This window comes from Nipponia nippon, unplaced genomic scaffold (assembly GCF_047370975.1).
Source record: "Nipponia nippon isolate SJK-2023a ecotype South Korea unplaced genomic scaffold, ASM4737097v1 scaffold_2, whole genome shotgun sequence".
NCBI classification, from domain to species: domain Eukaryota; kingdom Metazoa; phylum Chordata; class Aves; order Pelecaniformes; family Threskiornithidae; genus Nipponia; species Nipponia nippon.
In genome coordinates this window covers 57,592,836-57,606,039 of record NW_028262336.1, presented here as the reverse complement: position 1 = coordinate 57,606,039, position 13,204 = coordinate 57,592,836, and the positions used below count along the sequence as shown (strand labels likewise).

At 39.8% G+C, this 13,204-nt stretch overlaps 1 protein-coding gene across 12 annotated transcripts in view; it reads left to right on the top strand.

Annotated features, from left to right (window-relative positions):
- Positions 1–13,204, top strand: part of JADE3 (jade family PHD finger 3) — a 69,165-nt gene that overhangs the window by 34,295 nt on the left and 21,666 nt on the right. For 10 of the 12 annotated variants that reach the window (XM_087758053.1, XM_087758049.1, XM_087758050.1 and 7 more), the window contains 3 exons: positions 201–260; positions 1,408–1,490; positions 11,700–11,857. In XM_087758053.1, coding sequence (XP_087614179.1) covers positions 212–260; positions 1,408–1,490; positions 11,700–11,857 — 290 coding nt within the window. In that variant the 5' untranslated portion in view covers positions 201–211. Of the gene's footprint in view, positions 1–200; positions 261–422; positions 501–1,407; positions 1,491–11,699; positions 11,858–13,204 lie in introns of all 12 variants that reach the window. The other 2 variants (XM_087758058.1, XM_087758059.1) reach the window with 1 other exon arrangement.

The window sequence follows — 13,204 nt, the reverse complement described above, 5'->3', positions numbered from 1 at the left end:
TGAGGGTGCTCAGTTTCACAAATAATACTGTGGTCTAACAGTTGCTTGCAGAAATAAAGCGTAGTGGCTGAACTGGGATTACTCCTATGCCTGAAAGCTCTTCAGAGGAGCTTTGTCTTTAGTGCAAAGAGCTTGGCGTCAGTCAGCAGCCGGTGATTTTCTGGTAGAATGGTTGCCATCAACTTTTTTTTTCTCTTTAGGATGCGTCAGGATGAAACGCCACAGGCATCTAAGCACCAGTGACAGTTCAGACAATGAGAGTAAGTAATACCTACTAGTTTTTCTTTGGTCTATCACCCCCTTGTGGTTTCCTTCTGTGGTTTGAGGGCAAACTGTTTCACCTCTTATAATTAAAAAAAAATGTTTCTTGTTTGATTTCTCTTTGTGTTCTGTGGTCTTTGGTGTTCTGAATCCCGTTACAGGAGGAAAATGAGGTGGAGGATCCTGCAGACCTGGGGGGAGTTGAGTTTTGAGTCTACTTAGAATTTGAAGAGAAACTTGTATGTCTTTCACTTCCAGATTTGAGAAAAAGAAATCTGTAATTCCAGAGAAATTTTACTGTCCAGGGTCCTATTTTGTAATTATTTTTTTTTTAAAAGGAGTCCTGTTGTCTCTTGTTGTGCGCAGCCTCAACTTTAAAATTACTGGGGGTGGCAAGCTATTTGAGCATTGATATATTAGAGTTATATACAAGGTAGAGTTATAACCAGTGTATTGATTGTTGTGTTATCTTGTACTGGTTCTTGATCTATTCCACTTTGGTCTGTTACACAATTTAATAAAGTTATATTTTAAATGTTCCTTGGCACATAGCTGCCTGAGGTTGCATCTTCCCATTTTATCTGCCAAAAAAAACCCTCTATGGCAGGGTCTTGTTTGTTTCTTATAAACCTGTGCCTATCTAATAACTCTATACATAATGATGATTCATCGTCATATTCATTGCGAGTCATCAATGTGTCCTGTACTGAAATAACATTTTTCCCCAGAAATGTCTAGACGTCACACTACGATTTTTTGCATCTCTCATCAGCACGCTTTAGTATTGTTGTGGTTTTGTTTGTTTTTAGCACTTGCAAACTCTGCCCTTGGTTTTGCTCCTCCTTCCACTTTGTTAGAAAGGAAATGAAGGAAAGTGGTCTGCCTGCTCGTTTCTGTTTGCTCATGCTTGTATTGGGCAGAGCAGAATGTACCCATAAACTCAATGTGCTGTGGTTTTACAAAGAACGAGTGGAACAGGAGGAGCTGTAATCAAGCCTACAGACTGCCTAAGAGTGTTTTGCCCACGTCTTGTCAAAAAATTATGATAATTGAAGAGATTGGTGTGCCTTGTGTTTTACTGAAAATTTAAATGAATTGAAACGAGCTATAATGGTCCTTTTTTTTTTTTTTTTTTTTTTTAAACAGGTCCTTCCACTTCCTTTTCTTCTTGTTCTAAATACAGGAGCAAGTCAAAAACACCAGCAAATGAACAGAAGAAACCTGCTGAGGTAAGAACCAGGGTTAAAGATTGGTCGCTGGTAGTTTTTTGTCATGTAGTTTTAATGTTTCTAAGCCTTGAAATAGTGAGCTTTGAACTAGTGCCAGTGAGTCCTTTTGTCACCTGTCAAATTCTTCGTGAAACTGTATTTTCCCCACTGTGCGAGTATTTTATAGGAGCTCTGGTATTTGATGTCCCAAAATGACTTAATGGCATTTGCAGACAGTAACATGTAGTTCTTTCTTCCCCTGAAATTTAGTCTCATTTTGAAATTGAAAAAGCTGGGATAGTCTTATGATTTGATGCCACAGAAAGAAGTGGTTTGTGTGTATGTGTATGGGAAGGATACTTTATTTCTGCATTAGGATAAACCAGTGGGACACTTAAGTAGGCAGAATATGTATCAACAGTGCTTACTCATCTTCTGCCACTTTCTCACTCTTGGCTTTTTACCTTCAATAAAGCTTTTTTACTGTGCCATCCCCACCTGTTAGGACCTCTACACGTATCACCACTGTCACTGGATCTGTACTCACCAATTGAATAAATTGGCATTTATGCACAATCCAGTGCTTAAATCTGTCCTGTCAGCCATTCCACTCATAGCCCTTTTGGGGGAGGATTTGTTGGCTGCCTTCTCCAGATTTGATGCTTGCTTTCTTAAGGGCTGAAGTCAGATAATAACTGCAAATGGGAGAAATGTTTCTTGTAGCTAATTCCCCTTACATACTATCACATTCCCTCCGAAGGAGTCCTTCAACATGCTAGTATGACTGTTGATGCCTCAGGGTACTGAAAAAAAGGTTGACAAAACCCACTTTGCTTCTCTAGATTTTGAAGCTGAGCATTATGTCCCAGAAATAATTTTGTGTACTATACCAGCAGCTTTCTACCTGCTTAGATACTACTGTGAGAGGTTGTATAAACTGTATAGATTGTGCTCATACAGCAAAAGCTATTCAGCAAACATTCTTCATGCTATTTTTCTAAATGCTGCTAACTAGATGAGTTTGGTAAGAACAAGGTAAATGTTACAGAACATGTCCTTTCTTTGGAAGCTTAATTTTTATCACAAGTTAATTGAAGAAGACTCATTGATTCATTTTTCAAAAGAGAATCTTGCATGAATGTTTCAATGAAAGCAAAACTGACCAGAACTAGCTACATAGTGTTTTATTCACAGCTACCAAGGTTAAGAAAAGCTTAGTATGCTTTTTACCTTTAAAAAGTTGGTCTGAGGATTATGGTTCTATAAGAATTTTAATCTTGAAACAGCTTGTGGCTACTGAGGTCTTGTAATTGTTCCTCATGTTTGCCTAGGCAGTAGCTTTGTTACTAGCTGAGCTGGGCAAATGGGAACTGAAACACATGCACTGCCAGACTTGTTGCTGTTTCAAGTACACCTCAGTGCTACTCCCTAACCAATCCCTTCTTTCTGCCCAGCCACCCAGCTTTCTTCTTGTATCTCTTCCTCTTAGGGATTGTCCTATAACTGTTTTCTGTGCCTTTGCTCCATTCTATCTTTATGTGCGTATGTACATTATAAACAATAATTATGAAGATGTGGTCCATGTATCTAGCATAAAAGTGTTCTGTTTACGTAACTTCTAGGAATCAAAACGAGCCGTGTTTTCAGTTCCTCCTCTTGAGATAATCTTTGCTGCTTTCTACCTGTTCTAAGACAAAATTTTGAGCCCTTTAATGCTTGAAAATGTGAAACTTTGAAGAACAAAATCTGGAATATACACTTGCAATTAAAAAAGTGTGTTTCATAACATCATCCTTCCAGTAATACTGGCATCTTTTTGTCATCTTTCATTTAAGATCAACCTCCGGGGGGGGAGAAGGAAAGAAATCTCAAACCTTAGAATACGTCCTCTTCTGGAGCAGTGTCCCAAGTACAATATTTAAAAGAACCCTGGGGAAAAAAAAAAGTAAAGTCCTCTGGCTCTGGGAAAGGGAATGAAAGGGAAGTTGACAGTAATAATCTTTACCGCTTGTACGTAAGACTCTTGGCCATCCTTCCAGTTTTTCCTTTCGTTCTGCTAGAAGCAAGCACTCCTTCCAACCCCTTGAAAAGCATATGCTGGAGAGTGTATTACATGAAATGCTGTTGTCAGCAGAGCATTGAAATTGATTATTTATGCACCAAGTGGTGACAAGGGTGTAAAGCAAAGACTGAAAAGAGACCCCACCACACACCCTTCCAAAAATCATGTTGTAATTCCACAAGTTTTTTGTAGTAATAGTTGTCCAGTATCTATTAGGTAGAAATGTAAAATTTCAGGCTGACAGCATCCCTTTAGCAAGGACTCTCTTTAACAAGTTGGCATTGCTCTCCTTTCATTCACCTCTGCTTGCCAGGCAGCAGGCTGTTTCTTGAGTTAGTGATGCAGAAAATCTAAAAGGTCAAAGCTATAAATAGATGTTTGGGAATATTTTTGCTCGTGGTCTTCATACGTTAATTTTTCTTTCATGCCAGTAAGCCTGGCTTTCTCAATTAAATTGTATGTGAATAAATAGGCTTTTTCCCACTTCCTCGACCATCTCCAGCCCAACCCAAGTACCTGGGTTCTCTCTCAAAATAAAAGCTCAGGTTTGGTACTGTGACCAAGAAGCAAGTTAGTGTATCTGTCCGTTGCTTCACAGGACTTGTCTGTATGTGCCATGGTCCTCTGTGGTTGCCTATAAAAAATGACGAGTGGCTGCAGTTGAGGACTGCTCTGCGTTGAATTGCCTCCCCGGTGCTTCAGAATCGAGATGGGTGTGGGGATGGCCTCAGTGGAGAGAGGTCATCTGGTGTTACCGTGGGGCAAAGGGGTGCAGTGTTAAGAGTGCAAATGTCAAAGCCCGTTCCCAGAGTCTGACTTACCCCAGGGCTTTACATCAGTGCAGAAGGGACGTTACTGGGTTGGACCTGGGGTCTGCTTACCCCATTCTACTCCTTGGAGAAGAAGGTGAGAACAAGGCAAGCCTATGACGACGCTTCTTCAGACCATGGTGTTTCTCTGCGTAATTTCAAAAGCAAGACTGTGGTTCTTTCTTGGTGCTGCCCTTCTGGATTACAATCTATCACAAACTACTGAAATGGTGACTTAAAGCTAATCGGATAGCAGACTTTTTATCATTTACTTTGAATAAACAAATTATGTTAAGTTTACAGGCACACCAGTCATACCAATTTTTCAGACCTTTATGATGATGTTGGCCACATGCCATTCGTGGTGTTGCCCCTCATGGATTTAAACGTAGACAGGAGGGGTTTGCAGGCCTAAGCAATAGGTTGTGTGGGAGTAGCAGGGTAGGAGGCATTTGGATGTCTGGCTCAGTGTGAAGCCTGTACTTTGCAGTTTCCTGTCTCTGTGGAAGCTGCAGCAGAAAATGATGGCAGGGTAGTTGGAATAATTTTTTCAGGGAAAACCTATTAGCTGGACCATCCTGAATGACTGACCGTTTCTTTTCCCTTAGGCTGGTGGGGTCACAAAAGAGCCTAAGAGATCTTTGTGACACTCAAGCTTGTACACGTTTTTTTTCAGTTCTCTCTGCCTCTTGAAACTGTAAAGGAGTTAAGTTAGCATTGTGCTTTTTTTTTTTTTTTTAACCCTTCCCATGTAAGATTGCAGTGTTTTACCTCTCTTTGCAAACAGGGATTTGAATCTCACAGCAATAGTAGTTTTTAATCCCTGTTTGCTGCTAGCGACAGCTGTGTTTTCATGTGAAATGTAGTTTGTCTTCCACAAGTAAATGGCCTGCTTTCATTACTTGGGTATGTGAAACTTTTTTTAGTGGCATTTAACTGCCACATAAATTGTAGGTCTTGATCTTAGAGGAGCACCCTCTAAGACTAGACTCTTGGCAGAAAATGTCTTTTTGCAGGTTGAAAGTGGTTGGGTTTGTTCTGTGAATGAATGGGCAACGTGGTTAAATAGTATTGCTTTGCATGTACCGTGCATAGTACAATAGGAGACTGTTACCTTTATGCACATGCTTACCTTAGAAAATTCTGAATTAACTTGGACATCTGTACAGGCTTCTCAAGACCTCTGGCGAATGTGCCTTATGCATTTCAGTGAGCTGCTTTTTAGCCTGCTTGGGTTAGTTGATTAAAAAAAAAAAATTTGCAATACTTTTATGTAAGTCAGAGGTGCAACCTCATTGGTTATTTTTATGATCTTTTTTTGCTTTGAGATACTGTCTCAGACTATTTGAACTCTTTAGCAAGAGGTGATCCAAATGCATAAGGGCGTGGAGAAGCTTGCTTGTGAAAAGGCTGAGCTATTTTACCTTTGGAAGTGAATGAGCAGGCATAACAGTAAAGTATGAATGGTCTGGAAACAACAAAGCTAGAGCTTCAGTCCTGCCTGTCCTTGTGATGGAAGAATTGGGGAGGAAAGGCGGGGCGGGGGGATGAATGAGGCCAAAAGTTAGGAAATCTGTAGCGATTAAAAGGATATCCTTTCCATGCATCATGTAATTAGACTGTGAAGCTCATCTGCTGCAGGAAGTTGTTGAGACTGAGAATTAAACAAGATTAAAAAAGGAATTGGACAGATGATAACGAGTACAGATTTTTCTAAATATCTGTATAAATTAATACCATTTTAAAAATTGATTGTTAGGATTAATCCCCAAATCCGAAGCTTATGCCTGATTAGCAACTAGAAGGAAACTTGATGTGTTCTTGCACATTCTTCTGGCTCATGAGATACTGTCAGAGACATGATGTTAGGTAGGGTTGATTTAGTGTCTGATTTCCTGGCTTTTCCTATACATGCTTGTAAAGGAGACTAGGCAAGTACAATATTTCATTTGCCTGAGTCCTGGATAATCCATAAAAATAGTTTTAGGGAGTAGGGTTTTGAACATTAGGATTTACTGCAGTGTATGTCCAAATTGTGTGGATGTTTGAGAACTACAAATGTAATGTTACACTTATTCCTTTCTGTCCCAGCTTTTTTAACATCTTAAGCTTTTCATTCCAGTCAGCATACATGCCTGGAACTGTAGCTTCATTTCCATTTTAAAATTATGTTGCCTTTTATTTAGTTCGCTACCAAAAAACCCCAACAAAAAAAAACAAAACCCAAACACCCTGTCTTGAGTTTCCAGACTCCTCTAGAATAAGGTGCCTTAATTCAGAAACTTTGTGCCCAGATGGCAACGTATTAGCGAGAAAAATTCTACCTCTCCAGGATGAGCCCCCCAAATTTTGTCCTTAGAGCTTCATCCTCTGTAAAAGGGCAGTCTTTTTCACATACTGTGAAACATCTATACAAAGGTTAAACTATCTATGCTCAGATACTATGTCTCTATATTACACTTGTAATAGGCCATACTACAATTTGGCTTTTGTTTTATTATTTACGAGGTGATTTTAGATGTAAACTGCTGCTTTGTAAGTGTGTTTAAATTTTGCTGAGGGTGTTCTTGAGAGCTACAATAGTGGTGAAAGCTTTAATGCTTATGGGTGCTTACAGGAATAAAAAAATTACTAGATCCTTTCAAAGGTGAATAAAAAAAGATGATTTGATCCCAAATATGATGAAAAAACTCTTGTGTAATTTACTTTACAGAAAGTGTCGACTGTAGTTTGAGTGTTTGGCACCTGGAATTTCAAAGTTGGCCTTCGAGATGCGTTGTGAAGGAGACCAAAAATCCAAGAAAATACTAGCTGTTTCAGCTTTCCTCTAGTTAGAGAGGATATTGGCCCTCGTTCTGCGCTGTTTTCTGTAAAAGATTTTTGCAAGTATACTCTTGGAGGGGACAGGATGGGACATAGTAGTTCCCTCCTGCCTTTTAAAAGTCATGGCTCTGTGTTTCTGGGGCAGTGGGTCTTCTGACGCCCTAAGCGGTGGGCTCGAGGAATGGAAATACGTGTTGACTCTCTCCGGTCTCTGCTGGCGCAGGGGAAGCCTTAGGACTGAAGCAATTTGGTGCAACCCACCAGAAATCCCTCTTTGATTGTAACAACAGAGCAGTTAACCCATAATTTAAACCTTTGAGGTGTGGTTCCCAGTCGTGGCTTAGATGCCTGTGACAAGTGGCTTATACTTGTTGGGGATTTGTAAGCAGGTAGTCAAAGTACCTGAAAGCTCAAGAGAGCGTCGCAAGAAGAAATATTGGGTTTCTTTCCATTTTTAAGAGATGACACAGTCCATTTGTTTTCCCTCGCACATGCATTTGGGCAAGACAAGGTGAATGAGCAATGGTATCAGTCGGCTTCAGTACTAGCTTGCAGGAGGGGTGTTGGAAAACGTATTTGACTTTTTTTTTTCTTTGCTTTTTTTTTTTTTAAATGTGGTTTTAGGTTTGCAATGGTCATGAACAAAAGATGCCTGACAGTCTGTGCAGATCTGATGTTTGAATTGTTCAGTGAAGATGGGGTTTGTAGAAGGCTGTTGTATTGTCAAGACCCACTCTCTGTCTTTGATGCTAATATTTTACTGTAGTTCTCTATAGCGTTACTTGTATCTTCCCTCATATCTTTAGTGGGTAAGGACACTTCGCACAAAATAGTGTTCTTTGTTTCACAGGCTTGATTTATCCGCAGAGTAAGCACAGGAGGGTCCTGTGAGGAAGATTATATATTGAATTTTCATAGAGTGCTTCCAGAAGGAGTTCGGGTTAAAGTCACAGACAGCTTTTGGTGAAGCATTTATAAAGGGTTTCTAAGAAGTTAATTTTCCTTGGATGTACTCTTCTAACATAATTTCCAAATAGGACTCAGAAGTCTGAAAAACAAATAAAACATACGAACCATATCTTTCCTTCCGCAGCTTCATGATATCATTATTGCTTGGTGTGCTAGTGCCGTGGGGGAGCAGAGCATCCTTATTTCTGGAGAATTTTTGTAGAATTTAGCTTTTAAAGGCTTTAGAGACAGCAGCGCGCCTCTGCAGAGGTGACTAGGAAGTTCTTATTGTCTCAGGAAATCCAGGTGGACTTTTACTGCAGAGCAAAAAGCTAATCTTGACTAAAGAGCAAGGTCTCCTCTTCTAGATTTAAGCCCCAGCTCTAAAGCATGAAATAATTACTAGAGTTTCTCAACAAAATGCTTAAGATTATTATTATGACATAAGCAAACAAATTTTTCATTGACGTCATTCACTCAAAGTGCTGCACCATTTTCAGCTGAAACTAAAAATTCCTGGCAGCAAAATGAAATGGCAAATTCAGACCAATCAGTCTTGCATGGTAAGCAGGGCTAAAACTCATCTCTTCTTTCATGCTTTCAGTTGCTAAAAACATTTTTTTTAAAAATCCCACTGTCACACAGTAACTTCAGCAAACGCTTACAGCGCTGGGGAGTTTCCCATTTCTGTGTGTAGGGACCTGGCTTTGCTAGCTGCAGTCGGTTGGTTGTAGCTCAGCTCTGCAAGGCCCTTCTCTGTCATGGTAGACATGCAGTGCTAGCTGAGTCTAGTCTTGAGCAGTGATGTGTCCAAATGGGAATGCCTTGTTAGCCTAGACCTGGCACGCTTATTTTTCGGGTCTTCTCAATATTTATGATATTACAGATGATATTAAAATAAAGTTGAAGCGTTGTGTTTTAAGTATGGTAAGAAATAGAACTGCTTTTGGATGACTGAAAGATGACCACTGCACTTCATGGGCTAACTGTGGAAGTGAACGTGGTCCTTGCCAAGAGGAGAGTATATGCTGTGGAGTGGACTCGCTGTTGCTTTATGGATACAGTTAGAAAAGGAGCTGCATTGTTTTTCAAGCAAGTGTCCAAAAAGAAACAACCACGAAGAAAAGCTGGCTATCTAAATCCTGAAGGCGTGTGTCTGCTCGTGGCCGAGTTGGCTTAGCTCATAGCCTTGAGGCTGCCTGCTGAAGTAAATTTTACTTCATTTGTCAGAAAACTCTCTTTGGGTCCCCTGGGTGTTCTGGTTTATTTCCACAACAAAGGAAATAGAGTGAGTGACCAAGGCGTGTGTTCTCCTACGTTGACCTCTGAGAGTAGTATTTTACTGTTGGAAGACCCTGCTTGGCCACACGTGAAGAAATGAAGAATGATGAGAGCTAGAGATCGTAATGATTCCAAATGTCTGCAGGAAATACTCAATTGCACTTCTATCACAAATATGAATAGGTAATTCCTAGGAAGTCTTGGTCGACTTCTGGGGTTCCTTAAGGTTTCAGCAGTTAATGTTTATATTGGTTAAATCTTTGACCTTCAGTGGTACCTCCACTGTAAATTTTAGAAATCTGAAGTAGGGAATTTAATATTGCAGCATGGTGATGGTGTGGTCAGTACTGTACAACAGTCAAAAAAACAACAAAGTCCATGCTCCAGGGGATTTGTGCTCTAAAAATACAAATTATACAGTTCACGTACGTAATGGATGATCAGAAGATGAATTTGCTGCTAAGCAGCGTAGTTAAAATACTGATGCCTTTAATAGCATTTTTCATCTAGTGTTTAAAAAATAGTGGGCTGGATATGAAGCACTCTACTTCTGTATTCTGTCAGTGGCTTAAAAGGTAGTTTGTAAAGCACTTACCTCAGATAAGGTTTGAGGAATATCTTTTCTGATAATTAAACCAGTCATTGCACTTCTTATTCATTGGATTATTTTTTCTTTCTGGAGTTCTTTGGAATCATGCTGTGTTAGTGTTTCTTATAATCCTGGTTCTGTACCTGTAACACGGAAAATGAAAATGCCTTTTACGTGGCATAAATAATTTTACATTTTATTTTTGGTGTGTACGCATACTGCTTGAAAAAAATGGATGCTTGCAGTCTTAATGCTTTCACTCTTGTCATTCACATTTTAATACAGGCCTGTTAGGTACCTGAGGAGTTTTACACAGAAGACAGCAGTGAACAGTCTGGTCTAAACCAAAGCAGATAACACACCAGTAGCAAATAAGGGAGCCTTGAGTCTGTGATTTTTGAGTTCCCTCGGTCAGCTTGCTCTCCTGGCAGCCCATGTGAGACGCGGTTGTAGGATATAATGAAGTTAATACTGATGTTCCAGGTCACCAGCAGCCTATTTCAATAGCTGTTTTTAGTATAGAGCCTTTTTTAATAATGTTTACTTGATGATTTTCCAGAACAGCTGAGAATTTTTGCAGTAGGCATAACCGGTCTGGTGCTGTCAAATTGAAAAGGGTACATGAAGATATTTGGCTCCGAGACATTTTATTACTCTTCTGGCTATAAAACTGAATTAGTAAGAAGACAGTTCAACCGCCACAGCTTATTGCAGGGATATTTTCTGTTTCATTTTATTGCCCTTTGAGGATTTGATTTCTTGTTATGATAATACAGTTAATTAGTTGTGATGTCTCTCTAACACCAAGCCACAGTCACTGTTTTGCTTTTATGAGTGTTAAACTGGTGCAGCGTAGCAGTGGAGGAAAAAAAACCAGAAAGGATGCATATGCCCTTTATTTAAGTTGTATGCACCTGTATTTGACAGACATTGACATTAAGTAAGCTTTGAGATGACTGATAATCATGTTTGCATGCTTGTAAAAACTTAATCCTCTTGAGCCAAGAGTTGAATGTTATGCCTGGAGGTTTGTCACTGATGGGTTTGCTTTGTTTCACCATGGCACATTTCATCGTATAGGTTTGCTAAAGGATGTTGAGGCTGGATTGTGTCCCTGTGCCTGCATCAGGGTTTGGGCACAGAGCAACACAGATCTCATGTTTCAGCAAAGGCAGCTGTTCATCTTTGATCCCAGAGATCCCGACCAGGAAAACTTAAAGTGGTTTTAATAAATGAACAAGTGCCTATACATCAATTTTGCCATGGCAACTGTTCGTAGCCCATGATGAATATGACAGTTTAAAGCAGCTAAACTGAGTGAAAGAAAAGGATATGCTACCTTGTATTAAGTTGGGGTAAAGCCTACAGACTGGCAAGTAAAATAAGCTGTTTGAAAGTGATATGGTGAGGAGTCTTAAATCAGATGCAGACCTCCTCTCCCCTCTCCCTGGTTGCCTGTAACAGCCTTCTTCCTTCTGATTAGCCTTTGAGCAGCAGTGTGGGTTTGAGTTAGCATAAACTTCTTGTCATGCTGCACCTGATGCACTGAGATTTAATAATCTAGGTAATTTCAAATTGACTTCTTTGTGTGCTGGTACTTTTAAAAAAATTATCAAGGTATATGCAATTGTTTCAGTGTAGATTAAGAAAAATACCTACTGCTTCCTTTAGTGCAACACTCCTTCTCAAGCCACTCTTCTCCCTGGTGTTTCTTGCAGGTGTTCCGCAAGGATCTCATTAGTGCCATGAAACTACCAGATTCTCACCATGTCAACCCTGATGAATATTATATCTTTGCGGACACATGGAAACAAGAATGGGAGAAAGGGGTTCAAGTTCCAGCCAGTCCAGAAACTATTCCACAGCCTTCTCTCAGGTAATGGCGATCAGATGCAGATGACATGCACGGAATGTCAACTTAGAGAGAAGATGGTCTCTGAAAAATAGGTTGTCTAAATGCAGTGAGCTTTTCTGTGTTATTATATGTAAATCTCCAATGCAGCAGCCTTCAGGCATGTTCTTAAACCAAACAAGTACCAATTTGGAAAACATTTCTGTGGCACTTCAGTCCAGATTTTGTTCTGTCTGTACACTGTTACACTATCGACATTGTGAGTTTAAAAAGGGGGTCTTTTTTTCCTGAGTCACACGGTGCTATGGATTAAAAACTGTTTTTTCATTTGAGTATGGTGAGTTTAATAAATTAAAACTAAACTCAAATCTCATACATGTTACTTGAAGGGCTTCCCTATAAAGCATGGTGATACAGAGCAGTAGGCACACAGTAGTTACTGATACCTGATAAAGTTACTCACTTGTTCATATAATTTAATTTTGGTTATTGTTGCCAAAGCTTTAACCCTTTCTGCCTTCTCTTGCCACCAAGAGCTGCTTAACATTATAGAAGTTCAGTGATCTCAGTTTCAGGAGATATATAAATAGCCTTTTGTTCTCTCACACTGTGCTTAGACTAGGAGAACATAACACTGTAGTCTTGCAACCCTTCCTGGTGGAAACGGAGTGTGTTTCAACATAGAAATGTTATTGCCAGCATGGTCTTCGAGACGAAGATAAATGAATTGTCCAGTGAAAGCGCTGATGCCAGCATAATTTAATTTCCACTGGGGATATTGTCAGTACCAAGTTATTAAAAATAAATATATTGCATCTCATACCAGCAGTATTATATTAGAGGAAAAAATTGCTATAGATTTGGCTGGACCAGAGAAAAGAAAAGCTCACAAGGGAGCGAGAGGAAAAAATGAGCAAGGTGAACAGGGAGGAAGAATGGCAGAAGAACATTGTTTGTGCTAACGTTGACAACCCACATTGTCCAGTAAGAATCATGTGGGATACTGCTTGACTGCTGCCTGCTCCTTCTTTATTCCTCTTGCCTTATTTCCCACAGCTTTTCTTTTCTCCTTATCCTGTGGAGGGTTAGCTCCAGAAAACATGCAGAGCTGCTCACACATGGCACTGTTCCATTCAGTCTCTCCCTGGCTTCCTTTCACATGCAGGGCCTCTTGCATTGAATTCAGAGAAAGATTGACTTTATCTAGCTAAGGTCAGTCTTTCCATTCCCATAGGCTAGTTGACTAATGAAACGCTGAGTTTTATCTCTTAAAATAATTGAAAGATTGAAAACACTAATATTTTTCTCCCTTGCGTCCTGAATGATTTTTAGCTGTTTTTTCCCGTTTACATTTTTGCTTGGCATCTAAAT